The sequence below is a fragment of the Perca flavescens genome, chromosome 22, assembly GCF_004354835.1.
Source record: "Perca flavescens isolate YP-PL-M2 chromosome 22, PFLA_1.0, whole genome shotgun sequence".
Taxonomy (NCBI): domain Eukaryota; kingdom Metazoa; phylum Chordata; class Actinopteri; order Perciformes; family Percidae; genus Perca; species Perca flavescens.
Window position 1 is genome coordinate 15153184 of NC_041352.1, and position 23145 is coordinate 15176328.

At 40.5% G+C, this 23145-nt stretch overlaps 2 protein-coding genes across 4 annotated transcripts; one reads left to right on the plus strand and one right to left on the minus strand.

Moving 5' to 3' along the window:
* Positions 1–748: 748 nt before the first annotated feature.
* lnx2a (ligand of numb-protein X 2a) lies at positions 749–13539 on the plus strand. Of its 3 annotated transcripts, none has more exons than XM_028569793.1 (12): positions 749–864; positions 1909–2324; positions 3118–3676; positions 6627–6862; positions 7003–7140; positions 7339–7538; positions 9047–9460; positions 9584–9757; positions 10332–10509; positions 10602–10827; positions 11132–11290; positions 12768–13539. In XM_028569793.1, the coding sequence occupies exons 3-12, from the start codon at positions 3273–3275 to the stop codon at positions 12901–12903; spliced, it is 2265 nt and encodes a 754-aa protein (XP_028425594.1). In that variant the 5' UTR covers positions 749–864; positions 1909–2324; positions 3118–3272; the 3' UTR covers positions 12904–13539. The 3 variants fall into 3 exon arrangements, with proteins under 3 accessions (XP_028425594.1, XP_028425596.1, XP_028425595.1); XM_028569795.1 differs by having other exon boundaries at positions 749–860; XM_028569794.1 differs by lacking the exon at positions 1909–2324.
* Positions 13540–13645: 106 nt separating this feature from the next.
* On the minus strand, positions 13646–16854 carry gtf3ab (general transcription factor IIIA, b). The gene is made up of 9 exons (XM_028569796.1): positions 16673–16854; positions 16446–16540; positions 16258–16354; positions 16040–16128; positions 15871–15944; positions 14851–14931; positions 14537–14769; positions 13966–14019; positions 13646–13887 (listed from the first exon to the last, which is right to left on the minus strand). The coding sequence occupies exons 1-9, from the start codon at positions 16784–16786 to the stop codon at positions 13753–13755; spliced, it is 972 nt and encodes a 323-aa protein (XP_028425597.1). The 5' UTR covers positions 16787–16854; the 3' UTR covers positions 13646–13752.
* Between the last annotated feature and the right edge of the window lie 6291 nt (positions 16855–23145).

The following is a 23145-nucleotide window of genomic DNA, read 5'->3' on the forward strand; positions in this document are numbered from 1 at the left end:
CTTACTCTAGATTTGAGTTTGAAATTTGTCTATTTGCGCAGTTTAAATCAAACAATTACAAACGGTGGTGGAAGAAGTATTCAGCCTATTCCTAAAGTAAAAGCAGCAATTCTCAAAATTATTATTTTTTTCTTACATAAGTAAAAATAGGTTGAGTAGGCTACACATTATTATTATTATTATTATTATTATTATTATTATTATTATTATTATTAATATTAATATTATTATTATTATTATTATTATTGATGATGCATCAATATGTCAGCAACGTTAATGTTGTTTAATGAGCTATGTTAACTAGCCTACTTTGGACAGTTCAATCTGTATCAGCTGCGTAAGCTCGTATTTTATAAATTGACGTTTATGTTTTGTATGCAAATTTCTTAATCTTGAAAGTAACTAGGCTATAACAATGCACATTATCAGACACATCCTATTAACATGCATTACTGAAAGATAAACTAAAACCTTTCTCAAAAAACATATCTGCAAAATTATATTCATCATAAAATGCAACATAGCAACGTTTACCTAAAACTCGACATCTGTGACTATATTGTTTGGCCAAAATTAAAATTGTACAAACATTACAAAAATCCCATTGTTGGGATTTTTCTTTCTTTTTGAGCAGGCCTTTACGAGCCACCCCTGAGTCTGCTCTGGATTGACAGCCATAGGCCCCGCCCAGGCCAGTTGACGGACAGTAGTAGGCGGAGTCAGCGCCGTCAAAGGCACGGGGGCGTTTTCGTGCGGGTTTGCGGAACGGGCCGTTGCAGTGAATGCGTGATTGAGGTCCCGCAGCTAATAATCATCCCCCTTTTTGGGGCCGGACTGCACGGCGCGGAGGAGCAGCCGGAGTAGGTAATGTTACATCTGCTTATAGCCTATTCAGTGCCTATTTGAACAGTGTCAGTGTGTGGCTGCATGGCTTTGCATTGATATTGCCATTGTCGCTTCATCTGTCCTAGCTTTTCCGCTTGTGGAGGGTGGGATGGAGTCAGACAGATGGGGGCAATGATTTCAAAAATGCTCTTGTCTAATCAAATGTGTTCAACGCCTTCGGGTATCTTATAAATCATCACACTTCAGTTGGTTCGTTGCCATGGTAAATTAGGACTATGACAGTGGAAAAAAAATATTTGAATTATCAATTTAATCAGTGTCAGTTTTTGTTGTTATCATTGCATGTCTGACTGTTGTGAAAAAAAGCTGCTTATTGCAACAGACCTCGCAGAGCAGAAGGCCTGTGCAAGTGCTATCAGCCTTTCTAGATTTTGTTAAGACAAGAGACGATGAGATGGGGGTTTATGAAAATGTAGGCTAAGCCGACAGGACCTAAGATTTTAAATCTGTGGATATCTCATCATATTTGAAAATGTCATTCCTGCAGGCGAGATTGTTCATGGCTTGTCTTGTGTTGTAAGATTAGATTGTCATCTCTGAAAAATGAAAAATAAAATAGCAGAGACAGGTGCAGGGCCAAGTCTGGTATTTATTCATATAGAAAGCAGTGCAATGACAATAACAACACACACACACACACACACACACACACACACACACACACACACACACACACACACACACACACAGAGGGATTAAAAGAGGGATATTTCACAAGCATTTGCTAGTCTTCATTTGACTTGTGTAAAAGAATCTGTTGCTACAGAGTCCATATATGTTTAAAATAGATTTAAGTGCTTTTCATGGCCGGGGCTCTAAACTGCTGCCACAGTGAAAACCTGAAGACTTTACTTATTAATAAAGGCTTTTAGCAGGATCGGGTACCTAAAAAGCTCTTGTGCATGATGTGTATGTGTTTTTGCTTATAGACTTATACTTGCATGTCTACAAGTCTGTGTGTGAATGTGTGTGTGATGTGGTGATGTCACATCTTTGTTATAGGAACAGAGAAGCCTTGTGTCCTCATGATTAATTCATGTCCAGCTGCGGGATAGAGACAGAAGCAGCCAGTCACACACAGACAGGAGCACGTACTTAAAGGAGGCTGAAATAAGTAACTACCGGTCCGGTAGCCAAGGAGACAGGATCAGACAGGTTGTCACAGAAATGGGTAGCTACAGAGACAAGACGAAAAAAGCAGCTTAAAAAGGGGGCTCTCATCATCGCCTGCAGCGCTCTCTGACAAGCTTTCAGGCTGTACCAGGGAAGACCAGAGCATCCTGTTGAGAGAAATACATCTGTTGTGTGGCTCCTCTGCATCCTTCTCCGGCTACACTCTGAATGTCAAGCCCCACTGAACAGAACAGGCTCCAGGTCGTCATGGAGACAGGAGCAGACCCCCGCTGCAATAGAGCCAGGTAGTCACTGTGGCTTGGTTGGCCTGCTGTGAGCTGAGGCACGCCCTCTGCTGTCCACTGATTGCATCATGCCCACAGGGGCTCGGCTAATAGAGCGTCTGAAGGTCTGAGTGGCTTTGGATGTGAAACACTGTGGAAATGATGAGCGCACACAGTGCATTAGCTCTGGGGACTCACTCCCCTCGTGGAGTGCTATATTTCAAGGCTTTGCTTTAGGCATGTTCTCTTTCTGTAGCAGAGGAGACTGAGTGCATCTACTGTTCATGGCTTGAACTAGAACTATCAAGTGTGTAAAGAATTTATCTTCTTGTCTGTTTTGTTTTCATCACTTTCATGGACGTGGCTGCCTTTCAGAGCCTCGCACTTTTTGCCTCTTTCAGATTTTACATCTCTTATCTATTGTTCGTCTTCCTCGCTCTGCCTCTGCTCCTTTCCACCCCTGGTTGGTTTCCCCCACTGTTGCTTTCCCAGTCCCACTTCCTCTGATCCGTGTCCTCTGTCTGCATCAATCCCAGATAATTCCCTCTCTGTGGAATTGGAAGATTGCAGCAGGCGAGAGCAAAAGAGAGATTATACTGCCAGATTAGTGGACAGGAGCAGCAATACATAATCTCAGCACACTCACTGACACACACACACATACACACAGTGCCACCCTCGATCTCATGCTAACACGTGGGCCCACGTGCACAAAGCATTTGCCATATAAATAAATGCACCAGCACATAATCAGACACTTGTTGTTTTTCTGAAACAGCTGTTTAACCCTCTTTCGTTGACCTCTGACCTGCAGGGTGATGTTCCATCAGCCACTGGGGGGCATCTGTCCTCTCTGAAACTTCTTCATCCTGTGAAGCTTATGGGATAGGAGTGCTTGTGCCCCTACCCAACACTGCAGCCCCACTGGAGTCACTTGTGCCAAAGCTGAGTTGTGTCAAAGGAGCAGAGATGGGCAGCCCAGGCTGCGAGGTGGGTCTAGCCGGGTCAGTGGAGCCAGCCTTGGAGGCTCTGTGTCCTGAGTGTGGCCAGATCCACCGTAGCTGGGAGAACCACCTTTACAACTATCGTCTGGAAGTGGACGACGACCTTGTGTGCCACATCTGCCTGCAGCCGCTGGTGCAGCCACTGGACACGCCGTGCGGACACACTTTCTGTGCCCGCTGCCTGCGTAGCTTCCTCCAGGAGAGGGACTTCTGCCCGCTGGACAGGACACGGCTGCAGCTGCAAGCGTGCCGCAGATCCAGCATACTGGTGCACAAGCTGCTGGACAAGCTGTCTGTCTCCTGCCCTTTGACCCCAGTCTGCTCCCTCAGCATGCCACGATGTGACCTGGAGGCACACCTCAAGCACAGGTAATAAAGCTTACATACATGCATAATAGATTAATGCTTTCATGAGAGCTGTGTGCAAACACAATGCATTCATGACAACCAGGATTCCATAAGCCTTATACAGAAAATGTAGCTTTATTGTAGCTGTATTGGAATCAATCAGACAATTACCAAATACAGTAGTTACTAGTGTTTACCTTCATATCTGAAAGGATTAGTAAATGAATCGATTAGTCGATCGACAGACAATGAATCGGCAACAGTAGATAATGATTACTTGTTTAGGTTTACTCACAAAAATACCAACAATTTATTGGTTTTAGCTTCTCAGGAGTGTGATTTTGCTGGTCTACTCTTCCATGGTAGTAAACATTTTGGTTTTGAATGGTCGGTCAGAGGAAACAAGCAAGTTGAACACATCACTTTGGGCTCTGAGAAATTGTAACATTGTTCCATTTAAAAAAAAAAAGAACCATTCATGGAGAAAGTAATTGACATATTAATTGATAATGAAGACAACTCTAGTAACCTTTGTATAACTTTAAAAAGTTGCATTCGTAACCTCTCCATCCTCACGATTGGCTTGTTTTTGTCGGGAACTTTTAGAGATGTCATAGTTCTTAGTCCAAAATGGTTAGACTTACCCGCCATCCTTAACCTCAAGGGGTTCACTCTTTGGCTTTCGGCCCATTTGGACCAGGTGCTGCGAGACCCTGAGGGGATTATTTAGCTGTAGGTCATGTGACGGGGGATTAGTGGTTCCCTACAGCAGTCATGGGTTGGCTGACCAGGAGCTCCATGTTCTCATTCTGCAATCATGCTGAGCAACTTCAACACCAGGGACCTTTTCAACCATTTCTTCTGTGAGACAGCCAAAGGCAACCCTGGCCTGTGGTGAGTCGAACACGTCGGGATGTGGGTCAGCGGGACTTGGGATGTGCCATCCCAAGTCCCGCTTGCCAATGGCACCATTCTCTCACTGGTCTCCTCTACATTTCCTTCTGTGTGTCTCCCAATTTAATTTCTTTCTTGCTCTCTCTTTCTTGCTCTCTCTGTTGCCCTGTCCTGCACTGATATGCAAGATGTGTGTGTGTGTGTGTGTGTGTGTGTGTGTGTGTGTGTGTGTGTGTGTGTGTGTGTGTGTGTGTGTGTGTGTGTGTGTGTGTGTGTGTGTGTTGCCATAGGGGAACCCAGGTTAGGCTGTTGTTGCTGTTACATGGATGGAAGTAGTGTAAAAGTGCTTGAAGAATATATGCAGCATATAGCAATTTTATTTTGCTTTACTATAATCAGCATTATTCATTTGGGAGCAAACTTCTATATAGTTTAATTCTTTTAAGATGGTGTCTGTTGCTAAGGAGCCATTGGTGTTTTGACGCTTGCTTTTTGATGGGAACACCTCAGTTAAGTCAAGGAGATTTACCTTAACAAGCTCACACTAATAAGCTATCGCTAACAAGGTGTTAAAAGCTTTTCTGAGTCAGCTGTTTTTATAGGAGACCACTGCCACATACGGTACTTTGTGTCCTTTAAGCAAGATAAACTTTTGCTGAATTACTGCCCCTGTAGCATGTAATTACAGGAAAACAGTAAATGGTAAAACATAGTGTAACAGTAGAATGACTAGAGAAGAGTTATTTAAACTGACTTGGTTAATAATGGTGGTAACACAGCAATATCTGTCTAAATTTAGCCAACGTTAGCTAACATTAGCCACCATAGGGATCGGTCACTGGACATTAGAATAAAAGACCAGAGTGCCAGCCAGGCCACAGTGTTCCATGGTGGTCACGGTGGGCAGGTTGATCTTATTACTGATGGTGTGTACGTGTGAAAACTGAGGTGCTTTCACTGTTCCTGAACCAAAGTACTGGAATTGAGGCCTTAATATGAGCTCAACCTGTCAAGCTCATTACATATTGGTTAAAAAAGCTCATGGCTTTGATGGAAACGGTCAAAGGTACAGTAGATGTGAAAGAGAGTTAGAAATGAGACAATAAATGGTAAGTAAATTGGCCACATAGCATTACAACACCCGTGGTTGACTGTTTTCTAGTTTAAATGTTGCAAGGGCAAATTATTGTGGGACAGCAGTATCGGTTTTCCATGGTTTTTCTTAGAAGCATTTAATAATGCAACCAGCTCATAGCTGCCACTTACAGTAAATACTTCAGAGTTAATTAAGGGTGAGACCACTTTGATCCCTTGAGTCTGTCTGAGTTTATTTTTAATTGTCTTTCAGTGAAGACTTTCTATTTGTGGGACAGAATTGATGCATCCGTCTCCACCAGAGTTGTGTTTGTTTTCATTGAAAGAACATCTCTGAGTGGCTGAACCTTTTGCGACTGACCTATTATGTTATTATCCAATCATTTAAGTAATTTATGCTGGTTTTAGCTTCCCAAATGTGAGTATTTGCTGAGTTTCTCTGTTTTATATCATTATAAATTGAATATCTTTAGGTTTTAGATGGTTGGTTAGTCGAAGCAAGCACACTCACAAGACATTGTGGAGTTTGGAAAATTCAAATGAATTGATTTATTAAAAAAAGAATTATTGATAGAAAACGTGTTTTCACAGCCTGCACATGTACAGACGTGTCTGACATGGAAAGCATAAAAATATAGCCAATATACACATGGTCATATATGCACATACTTGTATGATTTTTAGTCAAGCGCAACATCAAATGTATATAAAGAAATCAAGATTAGAGCAGCAATGATCTCTCTAATCCGTGACAGTTCAGTGTTCCTCCACCATTGGGACCTTTCCTACAAAAATTACTTCTTCACTTTACTCACTGAATCCCTCCCAGCTACACGTGACCCTGCACTCTGACCTTCTCTAAGGAGAAAAGAGACTCTCCCTGATGGGATCAATTGCATCACATTAAATTAACTGATGCTGAACCTGATTTTCTTTACACGTCAGATGGACTAACAAACTGACGCCTGTTGCTTGGTGAAAGGTGTCCCGGGACGAGGTGTCAGCAGACGAGCGTGGATGGCCCGCGATGTGAGAGCGGGGATGAGCGAGCAATGGTATCCAGCCCTCCCAGGTCTCCCCACTCCCCACAGACAGACCTAAGGGGCCGCACACCCTCTCCACCCTCCGGACCTAATAACACCAGCGGCAATGGGCCCGTGTGGACGGATGACGCCGGCCTCGATAACCCTGCCTTTGAGGAGAGCACGGAGGAAGAAAGTGAGTGGAACCACTGTCCTTTGTGCGAAGTGAAGAGATTTAGATTGTCAATAATGTCAATACAGTTTAGACTGAGAAGAATTCTATTGATAAGACCCAGCAGAAATGGCATCCATCTCTTCATGTCGATCTGTCTTTAGGTGTGGTAGGGTTGGAGTGTGTGGTCCCCAGGGTGAAACGGCCCCTCAGTAATCCCTGCATCCACCTCCACCGCTCTGTCAGCTCCACCTCCTCTGGCTGGGACTGCCCTGAGTCTCCACCTCTCTCCGCTGAAGAGGGTATGACATCACTTCCTCCACTTGACTGAGCATCTTTCTGAAGGGCTGAATAATAGAGATCTGTGATATTGCAGCTTCCTGCAATTGTAAGAGCTGTAATCTTAGACGACAGGATAATCACATTCAGGCAACATTAGTAAGATGTGGAAATCAGGTTCTGAAATGCAGCTGTGTGATGTGATTTGTGTGTCAATAAAGGCTGTGTGAAGTTGCCCTCGCTTCCTGAAGGAGAGATAACTGCCATAGAGGTCCACCGGGCAAACCCGTATGTTGAGCTGGGCATCAGCGTTGTGGGGGGAAACGAGACGCCTCTCATTAACATCGTGATTCAGGAAGTGTACAGAGACGGGGTCATTGCACGAGACGGGAGGCTGCTGGCTGGGGATCAGATACTACAGGTAAAACCGATAACTCTACTTTATTTTCATACTGGAGCTGGAGCTTCCAAAACATTCTTTTGGCCACTATAAAGCTTCACTTTAACTATTAGTGGTTGTTTTTACACAATATTCATGTTAACAGTAGCTGTTATGGCAAACAATAGTATCAGTTTATAGTATTGTATATTATATTAGTAATTTACTACCTTTTTTATTTGTAAAATTTAGTTTTATTATCTGAAATCATTTCTTGATATTTTTTCTTTCCTATACCTCACAAAATATCTTGTTCACTTTTTTCTTAAATCAACTCTCTATTATCAATATATATACTACCTGGTGAAGATAGTGAAGCATTTAGCAGCTAAAGAGCCAAATATTTTTTTCAGGAGTTGGTGGAGACCAAAACAGAGTTAATCTGAGAGTTAATATTGGATTTACATTTGTCATATAGCCAGAAACCGAAGGCACAATATGAATGTCCGCAGAGCTGTATAGTAACGAAGTAGAACTACTTCACTACTGTACTTAAGTACTAAAAGGCTGTATCTGTACTCTACTGGAGTATTATTTTTTTCTCCTACTTCCACTTTTACTTGAGTACAGATTTTGATGAGTTTAATACTTTTACTCCGATACATTTTTGTGTGCTGTATTGTTACTCGTTACTGTTGTGAATGCCTCACGCTACGGAGACTGTGTAGGTTACAGTGTGTGTAGTTACGGCTACGTTAGTTACATACGATAATTACGTAAGTTCTGTTAAAAAATCCCCAAGATCGCGTCGTGTTTCTTTTCATTACGGTTTACCCGTTAAGAAGTCAGAGACAATGTAAGTTTGTACTCTATCTATTGCACTATTGTTGCAGCAGATTAATCTATTCCTGAGTTGTTTCAGTCTGCAGTGAGTACTGAATGTTAACCGTTTCACCCTGTGGCGTGAAGCTGCTAGTTTATCTGTATTTTGCTAGCTTGCTAACTTTCCACAACATCACACATTTTATTTCAGTATTTGTTAATAAGTGATTAATATCCACTGTTATATCAGATAATAGTAGTTATAACAGCTGTGACATAAATGTACATTTTGGGGTTTATTTCAGAAACTTCCTTCATATCCAGCAATCTACAGTTTGTGACTGCCTTAATACCAAGGAAAAAGTTGAACTCCAACAATATGATATTCAAAATTTGACTGCTTTCTTTAATAACTACATAACACAATACTTGTACTTGTACTTTTAGTACTTGAGAATTACATTTTAAAATAAACTACTTGCAATACTTAAGTACACATTTTTTTTAATACTTTAGTACTTCCACTTAAGTGGGGTGCTTAAAGAGCACTTCTACTTCTACTCAAGTCACTTTTTTGATAGAGCACTTGTACTTTTACTCAAGTTTGGGTCTCTAGTACTTTGTACACCTCTGAATGTCCGTTAATGTCAATGGCCAAAAAAAAATCAATGAATGCAGGTTTGAACATTAATTGTCCATAATTTCCTTTGACATATCTTTATTACAAGGTGAACAACGTGGACATCAGTAACGTTCCCCACAGTTTTGCTCGCTCTACACTTGCACGCCCTTGCACCACTTTGCAGCTGACTGTGCTCAGGGAGCGTCGTTGTGCCTCCCGGGCGCCTCCCTCCTCTTCCTCCTCCACCCCGGCTGTGCCCCATGCCCCCTGCTCCACCCCTGAGGGTGCCCCGTCCAGCCCCGCCACCCTGAGAATCACCCTGCACAAGCGGGACTCAACAGAGCAGCTCGGCATCAAGCTGGTACGGCGAACAGATGAGTCAGGAGTGTTTGTATTGGATCTGTTGGAGGGAGGCCTGGCAGCGAAGGATGGCAGACTGCGGAGTAACGACCGCGTGTTGGCAGTCAACGACCAGGACCTACGCCACGGCACCCCGGAGCAGGCTGCACAGATCATACAGGTGGAGATGCATTTGGTCATTAAGGCTTCTTTTGGTATTATTATTTTAAGTTAAACATGAACAACAAAGTAGGAAATGTGAGTGAGGAATAAAGTCCCTAAAAGACTAACTCTGTCTGCCTAGGCCAGCGGAGAGCGAGTCCACCTGCTGATTGGCCGACCCACCAAACCAACTCCTCCTCCACCGCCAAAATCAAGCTCCACCAGAGACCTCTACTGCCTTGATCACTTCCTGCCTAACCACAGCTCTACCCCGAGTCCTGTGCCCTCACACCTCTCCCGCACCAGCACTCACAGAGTGAGCAGAGTTTAATAGTGATCCCATTGATAGTCAAACATTATAATGTCCATGACTCTTTCCTCCACTTGATTGATTCAGGCTTTAAAAATGTCACCCAGGCGCCCTGCAGTATGCGTCCCTATCTGCTGATCTGCTGTGTGTGTGTATGTGTGTGTGTGTGAAGATTTTTATTGAAGGACTGTTAAGTTGATGTAATGTGATCGGACTCTTTTTTTTCAGGTTGTTGTTTTTTTCAAAAACATGTCAAATAATGTATTGTTATTTATTGTTGAATCGTTATCGTTAATATAAACATTAGTGTGAAAATTAGAACTTGAATTTGTATTAAAAACACCTTTTGCTTTTATTCATGTTTAGGACTACATTTCTTTACTTTTTATTAGTGGAGGTATTTTTCTGAGATGAAAATCAGTTTAAACCAGTTGGTTTCTGGTGAAAATGTCTTGGTGAAAATCTATAAAACTGAAAATGATGCACAAAGACTCTAAGTAGACTGAAGAACTTGTGAAAAGACATTTTCTGTAACTGAACCTGTGTTTGTGTGTGTGTTGCCTCTTGTGATTATACCCAGGACCTTTCCCAGTGTGTGACCTGTAAGGAGAAACACATCACTGTGAAGAAGGAGCCCCTCGAGTCTCTAGGCATGACTGTCGCTGGAGGGCGGGGCAGTAAGAGCGGGGAGCTGCCAATCTTTGTGACCAGCGTCCAACCACACGGCTGCTTGTCGAGGGACGGGAGAATCAAACGAGGTGAGCACTCCCTCCGAAATGACGATAACAAGACCAATTCTGATCAAACATTACATCAGAAATTGCAGCGTCTCCCCTCCTCTCTTTTTCAGGCGATGTCCTGCTGAGTATCAACGGGCAGGACTTAACCTACCTGAGCCACAGTGAGGCCGTGGGCACCCTGAAGGCCAGCGCTGCCTCGCCCTCAGTCCAGCTGCGGGTGCTGGAGGTCAGCATGGTGGAAGAGCCCGACCATGACGAGCTGCTGCCTCACACACATGACAGTGACTTTGATGCCAACTGGTCCCCCTCATGGGTCATGTGGCTGGGCTTACCCAGGTGAGCACATATTTGTCTTCAAATATTGTATAGTTCTGGATTGAAATGTGCTTTTGTCATGTGTGAGTACTATAATGATGAAATGCATTGATGCATTGCTATGACTGGATGTTGCAAGACGTACATTTATTTAGAGGACTTCAAACAACTGATTATCATTTTAAAAAAGGGTATTGTGGTTTAACTGGCTATACTAATACTTGCTTGGAAGTGAAATTATCCCACTTATGTAGATATTTACAGTGCGGTAAGAGGATATTTTCTGTCCAGCCCTCCTTCATTCAGCTCTGTTTTCTTCTTGCAGCTACCTGCACAGTAGTCATGAGATTGTACTGCGGAGGAACCACCCGGGCAGCTGGGGCTTCAGCATCGTTGGGGGATACGAGGAAAGTCACGGCAACCAGGCGTTCTTTATCAAGACCATTGTCCTCGGCACACCTGCGTACTACGATGGCCGCCTCAAGTGAGTGATCAGTTGTTCTTCATGTGTCTGTCTTTGGCTTCTGTTAGCAGTGACAGAGTGGTGAATTAACAGGTAGATAAACTGTGACCCCCAGTAGTTAATTGATAAGAGTGGCGTGACGATAGCCCATGCCTACAGAGTACATTACAAGAACAAAGCTAAATGTACCTTTTAATATGAAACAACTGCATGATGACCATTTAGATTCAAGATAAAATACCAATTTATTTGAGCATGTTCTATTAGTGAATAAGGTTTCATTTTTATACTGAACTGTATACAGACTCATATATTAACTGCTGTATTGTCATAATGCAAACAGCTACAAAGAAACCAAATTTGATTCAGTTTGACCCTATCTTTATACACATGGGATATGAATATGATATAAAATTATATGAAGACATTATTTATTGTAGGTTAAAATCCAGCTAAACCCTGTTTAGGCATTTCAAAATAGAGATGAAACATTTAGTAAATTGGCACCTCTGCTCTCTGGGGGATTCTCTAATTAATCTGAAAGTTTCAGAGCATGTCCCAAATATAGCATTTCTGTTAAATGTAATTTCCCACAACTAAACTGGGGTTACATTTAACCCCTGGGTCTTCCTTTTTTCTGTATCTTGTCTGTCCCTGCAGTATAAAAAAATATAGGCTATAGGCCATTGTCTTCTAAAATAATTAAATTGTTGATATTCTATTTATTTACTATTGCCGACAAATTATACGAAAAGACCAAAACCAGCAATACATTGTTCCTACTAATAATTACTGTCTGTGAAACCAAAGCTTAACATTACAATAAACGTGACAGCTGTAGTTTATTTTGAGTCCATCCTTCATACAAAGTCCTGCTGCTGTAAATATTCACTAGAATACTAAATGTGTATTAATCCACATCTGAAAATAGTCCCCAACAAATAAACTATTTACTCTTGTTTGAGCGATGTTTGCCATAACGGACTCAGGGCTAGAGAAAGGATCGACCGGTGCACAAATGCATTTGTGGTTTACTAACTGCAACTAACAATTATTTTCAATATTGATAAAAGTGCTGATTATTTCCTTGATTAATTATTGTTAGGTCTGTAAAATGTCAGACAATCCCCATCACAGTTTCCCAGAGCCCAAGGTGATGTCTTCAAATGGCTTGTTTGATCTAATTAACAGAAATATATATTCACTTTACTATCAGAGAATGGTATTTGGTATTTTTGCTTAAAAAATCTCAAAATTGTTGCAGATGAATTTATTGTTCATTGATTAGTCGACTAATATCAGGGATAATTGTCGACACTAACAAATAGACCTATGTTTTTGCTGTATTTTCAAGCTTCCTGTCACACCATATGTTTCCGTCATCTTTAATTTCTTCATATGACGTTCCATAACATAGACCTATTTGGATAGCACGTCACTCCAAGCTGTCAGGTCCTGTTTATAATCCATACTGACCTGTCTCTTGGTGTCACCCTAGATGTGGTGACATGATTGTGGCAGTCAACGGCCTGTCGACAGCAGGAATGAGCCACTCAGCGCTGGTGCCCATGCTGAAGGAGCAGCGCAGCCGGGTGGCGCTTACTGTGGTCTCCTGGCCTGGCAGCCTGGTGTAGCTGAGCCAGACTATAAGCAGCCTGCGCACCACACAGAATGTTCTATATTGGGAACAACCTTGGCCAAAGTGAACTGGTACACGCTACTGTACATCGCTCCATACCGGGCTTAATCCAGGACCAAAAGCATTCAGAACTGTAGTAGACCCAGCAGGACCAAGGCTGTCCTGACTAGGTGGGAACTGTTCCAAATCGTGCCACGTCACCCGACAGACTGCACTCAAACACACTGCTGTGTTCATAGTCATTTTGTCATCACTCCCGCTGGGAGACATGGTACTGCAACTGTTGAACAGGCGGTCTGTGCTGTGTTCACCTCACCAGGCAGTTGTAGAATCCAGGGCTGTATTCAGGTGGATGCATCATTGCAGGTAGAGATTAAAATTAAAAAAGTAGCCTGTGATCCTCTGTAATCTAGGATAATGACCTGTAACTGCTCTAATCAAAATTTTCTGCAACACCATCGCTGTATCCAGCTGAATAAGCCTCAGGCCTTATTAGAAACCTGCCACACCCTGGGGGCTCAACTGCCCTTAGGCCTCATCACCATGACAACCAGCAGTCCCATCAGCTGGAGTTTTATACATGTGTGTGAATGTGTGTTCTGTTTGTTTAATAAATATTTCCTTCCAAGGACTAATGGTTCTTCAGTGTGCTTTTCCACTTTGCTTGTGGGAATTGTCAGTTGGAAGGCAGTTATGAGCAGGAGGCAGTTTAGTAACTGGAAAGATTGCTGGTATGGTACTGCTGTATTAATGAGGCTTTATTTTCATATTTGCACAAAGAAAATAAACAAAAATTGTGATTTGCTTCACCATTAATGAACATATTTAATACAATAATGTAGCCTCAAGATTTGTCATCCTTCAAAGTTGTATTTTGCAGCTTTGCAGCAAGCTTGTTTGTCTCCGCTTGATTGGCTGCAGCTGCCTGTCTGACTTGCTGTGCCACACGCCAGGGCTGATTCTTTTTAGGACGCAGTTTCTGGAAGGGGAACAAATATTAAAAATACATACTACAAAAAGAAAAATGTATAAGAAAAAGTTGACAAGGACACATTACCTTCAGCTTTTTCTTTGCTGGGTCATGCACCACTCCATGTCGCCACAGGTTTTCCTGATTAACAATGAGACTAGTTAACTACACTGTATTAGGAGAAAAACACATTCACTTCTCATGGTGACTAGCAATTTATAGTCTCCGTTTTTGTGCCCCACTTTTTGAAATACTTTCCACCACCCAAGTATAATGACAGTTACTGGAATCAAGTGTGTGGTGTTCAAAAAAAAAAAAAAAAAAAAAAAAAAAAAACTGAAAAATTTCAATAAGCTGTGCATCTTGCCAAAACCAATTTTCAGTTACACTAATAACCCATTTCCTCCATAGAAAGAAAAAGCCATTCAGCAAGGTCTAGATTATCCATCACTGCAAAGAAATATATTTCATCACTCTGAGCACCACAAACTAAATTCCATTCTCCTCTTGTTGTCTTAGGGTTGCAGCAAAGTGTCAACATGCATATAGGAAAACATTTAGCAAGTAAAAGCTGAACTATCAGCATGACTGGATACCATGGTTTTGAAAGTTTGTGATTTGACACAACATTTAATGTTAAATTGAAGTGCAGGTTTACCTTCATGGCGAAGCTCTTCCCACAGCCAGCATACGCACAGCTAAAGGGCTTCTTTCCCTCATGGTCTCCCAGTACGTGACTCTCCAAGTTGAAGCGACGAGTGAACTTTTTATCACACCCTTCCCTGGGGCATGACAGCTTCCTTCTCTCCCCAGAGTGGACACGCAGCTCATGCTGGTGCAAGAACCAGGTGTTGTTAAACTGCTTTTTGCACTCTCTACACGGCACCTTGACTGAGAACAAAGACATTAAAATACACTTGCCATTTGTGCAATTCAACACAAGCATAACACCTCCCAGCATTACATTCATACCTTTGTGTTCTTTTCTGTGCTTCAGATATTCTGTCCATGTCTTTCCCTGAAAAGAACATTCTTCATTCTCACAAGGGTAACCTGCAGCAGAGAGTTTTGTTAACACACTATACACTCTCCTAAAGGATTATTAGGAACACCATACTAAAACCATGTTTGACCCCCTTCTCCTTCAGAACTGCCTTAATTCTTTGTGGCATTGATTTAACAAGGTGCTGGAAGCATTTAGAAAGGTTGGCCCATATTTATAGGATAGCATCCCCCACCCCATTACACCACCAACAGCCTACACAGTGGTAACAAGGCATGACAGATCCATGTTCTCATTCAGTTTGCCAAATTCTGACTACCATCTGAATATCTCAACAGAAATCGAGACCCATCAGACCAGGCAACATTTTCCAGTCTTCAACGGTCCAATTTCGGTGAGTTTGTGCAAATTGTAGCCTCATTTTCCACCCCCCATTTTTAGTAGAGATGAATGGTACCTGGTGGAGTCTTCTGCTGGTGTAGACCATCCGCCTCAAGGTTGAGTGTTGTGGCTTCACAAATGCTTTGCTGCATACCACTGTTGTAACGAGTGGTTATTTGAGTCAAAGTTGATCTATGTTGGCCAATTCTCCTCTGACCTCTAGCATCAACTATGCATTTTTCGCCCACAGGACTTTAGCATACTGGATGTTTTTCCTTTTTCAGACCATTCTTTGTAAACCCTAGAAATTGTTGTGCGTGAACATCCCAGTAACTGAGCAGATTGCGAAATACTCCGACCAGCCATCTGGCACCAATAACCATGCCACGCTCAAAGTTGCTTAGATCACCTCTTTCCTATTCTGACATTCAGTTTGGAGTTCAGGATATTGTCTAGACCTGGACCACACCCCTAAATGCATTGAAGGAGCTGCCATGGGATTGGTTGACTAAAGAATTGCATTAATGAGAAATTTAACAGGTGTTCCTAATAATCCTTTAGGTGAGTGTAATTAAAAAGAAACAGGAGTGGTCCATTTATTAACCAACCTGCATGCACTTTCTCATGATGCTTCCGTTTACCATGAGAGGGAAATTCTCTTGTGCAGCCACTGAAAGTACAACTACATCAAAAGATAAAAAGTTTAGATTTGAGATAGCCAAGGACAGATACAAATTTCAGTTATTCTTGAATCAGATTTGTAGACACAAAACTCACCGAAATGGCAGAATCTGTTGGTGCTCACACATATGGGCTTTCAGTTGGTTCCTCTTGTTGAAATCCTTTCCACAGCCCTGATGGTCACACTGAAAGAGAATACAAACAAAAGCAAGCCAAGTACATCATTACAGTAGATGCCATACTTGTGACAAAGTGAAAAAAAAATTTTTTTAAAAAACCACAGCAAACCAAAGAAAACTTCTGGATTATTGTACTTTATATTGCTTCTCCTGGTTATGGTGAACTCGAGCCATGTGGTTCTTCATGCTGGCATTGGTGACAAAGGCCTCAGAGCATCCATCCGCCAGACACCTGGAGACCAGAGCAGGTAACCGATCAAGACAAACCCCAAGGTTACATTTTACTGATCCAAGTCATTTAAAATAGTGATCGAGTGGCTTACTTGTGTGGCTTTTCCCCACTGTGACTGAGCTCATGTCTGGTGAGTTGATAACGAGTGCAAAAGCTCTTGTCACAGTTCTCACAGGAGAACGGTTTCTGAGGGGAACATTTGACAACCCATTTGACAATGTTAACTGGAGATTAAAACAATACCAGCGGTTATGTGTCCACTCCATTCTTGTTATATAATTTGTTCTGTTTGTCTTGTAGCAGTTCAGAGCCACTTACCAATCCTGTGTGTTTGCAAAGATGAGCCTCTAGCTTCCACGATTTACTAAATGTAGCTTTACAATCAAAAAAAGAGCAAACATAGCTTTTTTTACTTTGCAACCTCTCCCCCATCTTTAATACGATATGTCAGATGTGGTGTTGTGGTCACAGACTAGTAGTAAAGGGGCAGGACACTTACTGGCCTACAACCAGCAGCCCACCTGTGCTTAATTTATCCTATTGGAATGTACCAATTAGAGTAGGAAAAGGGGGTGTCCTAGCTCACTGAAACTAAAACATATGCAAGAGATTTGATATTTTAACATTTTTACTACAACAAATGCATATGATTTTTTTTTAAACCTATACTTATAAAACTTCATGTTCAGCAGAGATCTACACTCAGCTGTGCAGGATTGTAGCACAGAAAATGATTTAGGCCCCATGAGTTTAATAGTGATCCCATTGATACTCAAACATTATAATGTCCATGACTCTTTCCTCCACTTGATTGATTCAGGCTTTAAAAATGTCACCCAGGCTCCTTGCAGTATGCATCCCTATCTGCTGATGTGTGTGTGTGTGTGTGTGTGTGTGTGTGTGTGTGTGTGTGTGTGTGTGTGTGTGTGTGTGTGTGTGTGTGTGTGTGTGTGTGTGTGTGTGTAAGCAGGGAGAGAGGCGTCTGTCTCCATTAATCACACACAGAATTTACTGCTCTAATCTTATCAACCCTCCAATATTGTTTTCTGATATGTGTTTTATTGTTGTCAGAAAGTAGTCTTGAGTTAGATCCTTTGTGACCCACAAACCTGAAACTAAAATCAACATTTCTCAGCCCTACACAATGTGACTATATAAATGGCCCATTCTCTTACAAAAGGAAAATGTAATTCATTAAAAATAAGAACCACTATTTTGCTGTATAACACACTTTGTCACTTTGTGACTCTCCACTTGTAGGCACAGTGGCAGTGGCCGCTGTTCAGCAATGGTTACGCAGTCTCACATTTAAGTTAGACTAACTTTAGCTGAACAGTAGCCACTGTGGCCACAAGTGACAATTACTATATAGGAGTATACTGAAGGAAATGCTAAAACTTAGTGTAACAGTAGTACAATCAGAGAAGAGTCATAAAAATGGCAAAGTGACTCACTAACTGACTGAGTTATTCAGCAATATTCAACTAACATTAGCTTACATTAGCCACCATGAGCTACTGGTCATACTAGATCAAGTGGCTATAGCAAAACTCCTGAGTATAATAAACTGAGCAAGGGTGCCTTTATTATTTAAATGCAATTAACTTTTAAATTGTCAGAAGAGGAAATTTAGTTTTCTTTTAAGTTTTCTTCTTTTAAATGCTAAAACTACCATTTAATTAAAGCAGAAATTGAAATAGCCTATTCAATATTATACCAAACTGCTTAAAGTGAGACTTTGTCACTTCTGGTTAAATGCTAAAACATTGTGTAACAGTAGCACAACTAAAGAAGAGTCATAAAGTCAGCAAAACAAACTGTTAGCAATGTCTGCTATACAGTAACATGTATTTTGAAAGTTTGCTAACATTAGACTAGCCACCATAAGCTACTGGTCATACCAGACCAAGTAAGCCTGTAGCAGCAACACCCCTGAGTGTATTAAATTGAACATGATTGTGCATTTGTTTGTTTATGAATTCAACTTTTCATTTGTATGAGCTATTCTTTCTATCAAAACATACATAGACTCGCTTTAGATAACAAAAAACAAACATTTTAAGGCTCTAAAAAAAGACAGAGACACTGACAATCCAATCACACTATCTGCTTGTCCAAACATTAGAGATCACCCTCTGAGCCCATGCCATGCTCTCATGTGAAACCTTTGACTGACTTTTGTGAATAAGGCCTATTGAGAGCCTGTTGGGGTGTTACCTTGGTGCCCTCCCACGCTTCAGGTAAGCATGTCTGGGTCAGTTGACACCTTTATCAGCCTCCTGCTCTTCTCATCCGGTCCTCCCCACCTCCTCCACCTCTGCTGTCAAGGCCAGGATCAATACAGCTGGCCCAATATCCACATATATGACCATGCCTCCCCCCATCTCTGATAACCACACAGACTCTATCACTCCACCTATCACACACACAGATACAGCATGCACTCTGTTTGGCCTGCAGTGGGATTTCCTTGTGCCTTTGTCGAACCTCCAGGTCTTTCCCAAACACACACACACACTTTCATCACAGTCACAAAAATGACTCTGAGGAAAACAGAGTTTAAATGGTTGGTTCACCCAAATTACAAAAAACATATTTTCACAATTACAAAAGTTGTGTGTGTGTGTTTTTTTTTAAAGACTTAACCCCACAAACACCTCAATATTTATTTTTTTACCTCAATATTACATTTTATATTTTAAGTACTTCTATTGTACTTAATTTCCTTTTCAAATTAAATCCCATTTATTTCCATTGTCCTCAGATTTTTCAGATGTCTTAAAATCTGGGTGCAAGGCCCAAAAATATTTATGTGGCTCGATAACACTAAAAACATGTTTTTGTGATTTGGGTGAACCCGCCCTTTAAATTAAGTGTAATCAGGTGAGGTAGCAAGGCTGATGATTGTGAAATTTCATATGGTGCAACATTTCCACACACTACTCTACTCCTCTTGCATCAGCGGCGTCCATATCCAATTATCTACTGTGTGTGTGGTTAATATGTTACACCCCGGGTCGATACGGCTGCTGCCTGAGCTGACAGACTCAATCTGTGTGTGTCAAACATGTGTGATTAAGGAGTTCATAGTGCTCCATGGCTTTTATCCACCATCCTCGTCTTTTTGCCCTCCTTTTTGCCTAGCTTGTTTTCGCTCTCTTTCTCTCCCTCTCTGTTTACTTTTTCCTCCTTCAATCAGTAACGTTCATGAGTCAGCGCCACACATGACACTCTGGTGTATCTGTGAGAACACACACAAATACAAAGGACTTACTGTAGATGTATAGGCAGGGTGGATATCAGATTATGCTATAAGGAGAATACAGTAAAGATTCATGCAAACTTGAAAAATTTAAATCGAAGTACTAGAAATGCATGATAAATTATTTTCAAAGCAAATTTTGTTATTTTGAACAGTGTTGCTAAAAGATATGGGGATATACAAAAATGTAGAGGCACAATTTGCCATATCTAAATACTGCCGGCAAAATCCAGATCAATACCAAGGGCTTTGGCTGCCAACTCGCTCATTGATTGATTGCATTTTATTCTTCCATCTGTTTCTCCTGGTTTTATCTCCTCAGGTTGTTGGATACTTACTACTCTGTCCTGATAAGACTTGTGTCTGAATTCCCTGACCTCAGGCCTAGAGGGTTATAAGGGTGAAGAAAGACAACCTCTGCAGGTTTATCTTGACACCATTGTCCAGGTGGAGATTACAGCATTCATTTTGTGTCTTTGTCTTTTTTGATTAAACTTCACTTCCTCCACATATATGGGGGATCTCTTCTACTCTCAAGAAAATTCAGATGCATCCAAATAAATGAATTATAATCCTTGGACTGATCCACTGTTGACCTTCCCCCTCCTGATCTCGCACAAACACACACACTTCATCCTGTCAGCTGCTCCCTATCTCTGTAAACTGGTCCTAATTCGTGTAAATATTGGGTAAAGTACTGAGGTGCGATGAGATAACCTATTTGTCACATAACCAGCCAGCCATTCAGCCTCTACTGATTAAACAGCACACATCAAGTGGTCCACACAAACACACAATGACTGAGATATATTACATTTTTATCCAGAAGAAAATATAAAATTAAAAAACCTATGGTTTCGCAAAAATAGGGTGTACTTAAAACATTTAAGAATGTTACCACAGTCTCATTAAATGGTGAATCCCTGTAACTTAGCAAATCTCTTATGATTTTATATAGCTTTTATCAGTCTCTTATTCATAAAGACGTTCATTGCAGCTGTTGACATTTAATCAATAGATATAGTTACAGAACATTAAAAAAAAGTCATTTTATAATTGTATATCAGAAGTAGATTACACATGTCTAGAATTACTATTTTTTGACTAGTATAGTTAAGAGTACAATTGCCATTCTCACTTGTATAAAATGTAAATTCAATCAATCATTCAACATCCAAATTGTAGATACAGCTAGTATCCATGTTCCTGTTTTTGTTGCATTACATTTCACCTTACACTGGAAAGCACTTTATGCTCCTCGCTTCAACAGTTCTATAGGCCTACATATAAAATTAGTGTATATACAGTATATACACACACATACATATATATACATATACATATATATATATACATATATATATATATACATATATATATATATATATACATATACATATATATATACACACATACATACATATATATACATATATATATATATATATATATATATATATATATATATATATATATATATATATATATATATATATATATATATATATATATATATATATATATATATATATATACAGTACAGGCCAAAAGTTTGGACACACCTTCTCATTCAATGTGTTTCTTTATTTTCATGACTATTTACATTGTAGATTCTCACTGAAGGCATCAAAACTATGAATGAACACATATGGAATTATGTACTTAACAAAAAAGTGCGAAATAACTGAAAACATGTCTTATATTTTAGATTCTTCAAAGTAGCCACCCTTTGCTTTTTTTGATAACTCTGCAAACCCTTGGTGTTCTCTCAATGAGCTTCATGAGGTAGTCACCTGAAATGGTTTTCACTTCACAGGTGTGCTTTGTCAGGGTTAATTAGTGGAAGTTTTTCCCTTATTAATAAAGAAGCAAAGGGTGGCTACTTTGAAGAATCTAAAATATAAGACATGTTTTCAGTTATTTCACACTTTAAGTACATAATTCCAAATGTGTTCATTCATAGTTTTGATGCCTTCAGTGAGAATCTACAATGTAAATAGTCATGAAAATAAAAAGGAAACGCATTGAATGAGAAAGTGTGTCCAAACTTTTGGCCTGTACTGTATATACATACATATATATATACACACACATACATATATACACATATATGTATATATATATATATACACACACACAGAGCGGTTAGGTTAGATGGGAATTTAGGGAAACTGAATCATGGTCTACCCAAAACCCAAAAATATGTCAACTAAAGTTGTGACAAGTCGTAGCTAAACCATATATGTGGTTATAATGAAAATATAGTTTACAATTCAATAAAGCACAATTATTTATCCCACTCACATCATTGTACAGCAAGGGCACAGTTTATTCGAAGCGGACGTATATTCTGGTGCACACTGCCACCTACTGCACAAGCAGTAGAAACTCTACCTGTGCCATCCACTACAAGAATGGAACTGAATTATAAGTTTGTTAAAATATTAAATAAAATGGCGCTATATTGCTGAAATTCATTAAAAGTGCAGGAAAGTTGGCTTGGTTCCTGACCATTTGTTCTTATGGATATGAAATGTTCCAAGAGCTAGCCTATATTATGACGCTGAATAAAATATTTTATGGCTGCACCATTCATTGACATATATAAGGAACCATCCAATAAGTTTCTATTTTTGTTGCACATCATTCGGTAAATATTTCTCCACAATTTAGGCTCATGTGTGGAATCTTTACCAACTTCAGAATCTCCGATATAGTTTTGTGGGTTTGAGCAGGGGGTTTGTAATGGCTGTCCCACTGGTAGAGGTTTAACTGCAAGTTGTGCTCTGAAACTATGGACACCGTCAATGCTGTCTCAAATGTCTCGAGTGATCAATTTCAAATGCCATACACAACCACACTGTGGTTTTCAATAAGTATTTGATCAGACCTCTACTCAGATTACGGTTGAGCATCATTCAGTCTTGAATGATCAAGATGATCATGGTCTGTACATTCCCACGAGGCTTTTTTTTTTTAATGACAATTTACAGCTTGAACCTTCTTGGATATTAGTTTTGTTAGTCATCTCTTCAGATCAGGTCATTTTGACTCATGGAGGTAAAGCGCAGGTTAGTGATACTATAAGCATGGCTCTCAACTATCAGTGTCCCAATAAGACTCATCATTAAGCCAGCATACGCAATACTAAACCAAAGCAGCTGAATAGAAATCAATGAATAAAGTAATTTTTATGACTTACCTGTGCTTAATTTTCATAAAACTTGTCAAAATGTCTTGGTGAAAAAGACCTCCGTTACAATCAACATGATAAAGATGTTGCATAGTTCTGCTTTTGCCTGGGTACAGACCTTTGAATTCACCCACTTCAAAGATGGAAACAAATTCTGTCCGATATCAGGCAAAATTGACAGTGCAAATGCAATTAACCTTGTAGACCTGACAGGATTTAGGTCATTTTAATGTAAAATGCTTGTGAAACATGTACCAATCACTCTCAGATCGCCGGTGAAATAAAAAGTGCATTTGATTTCATTATGCAATCAATAGAAGAGAATCATCACTGAGT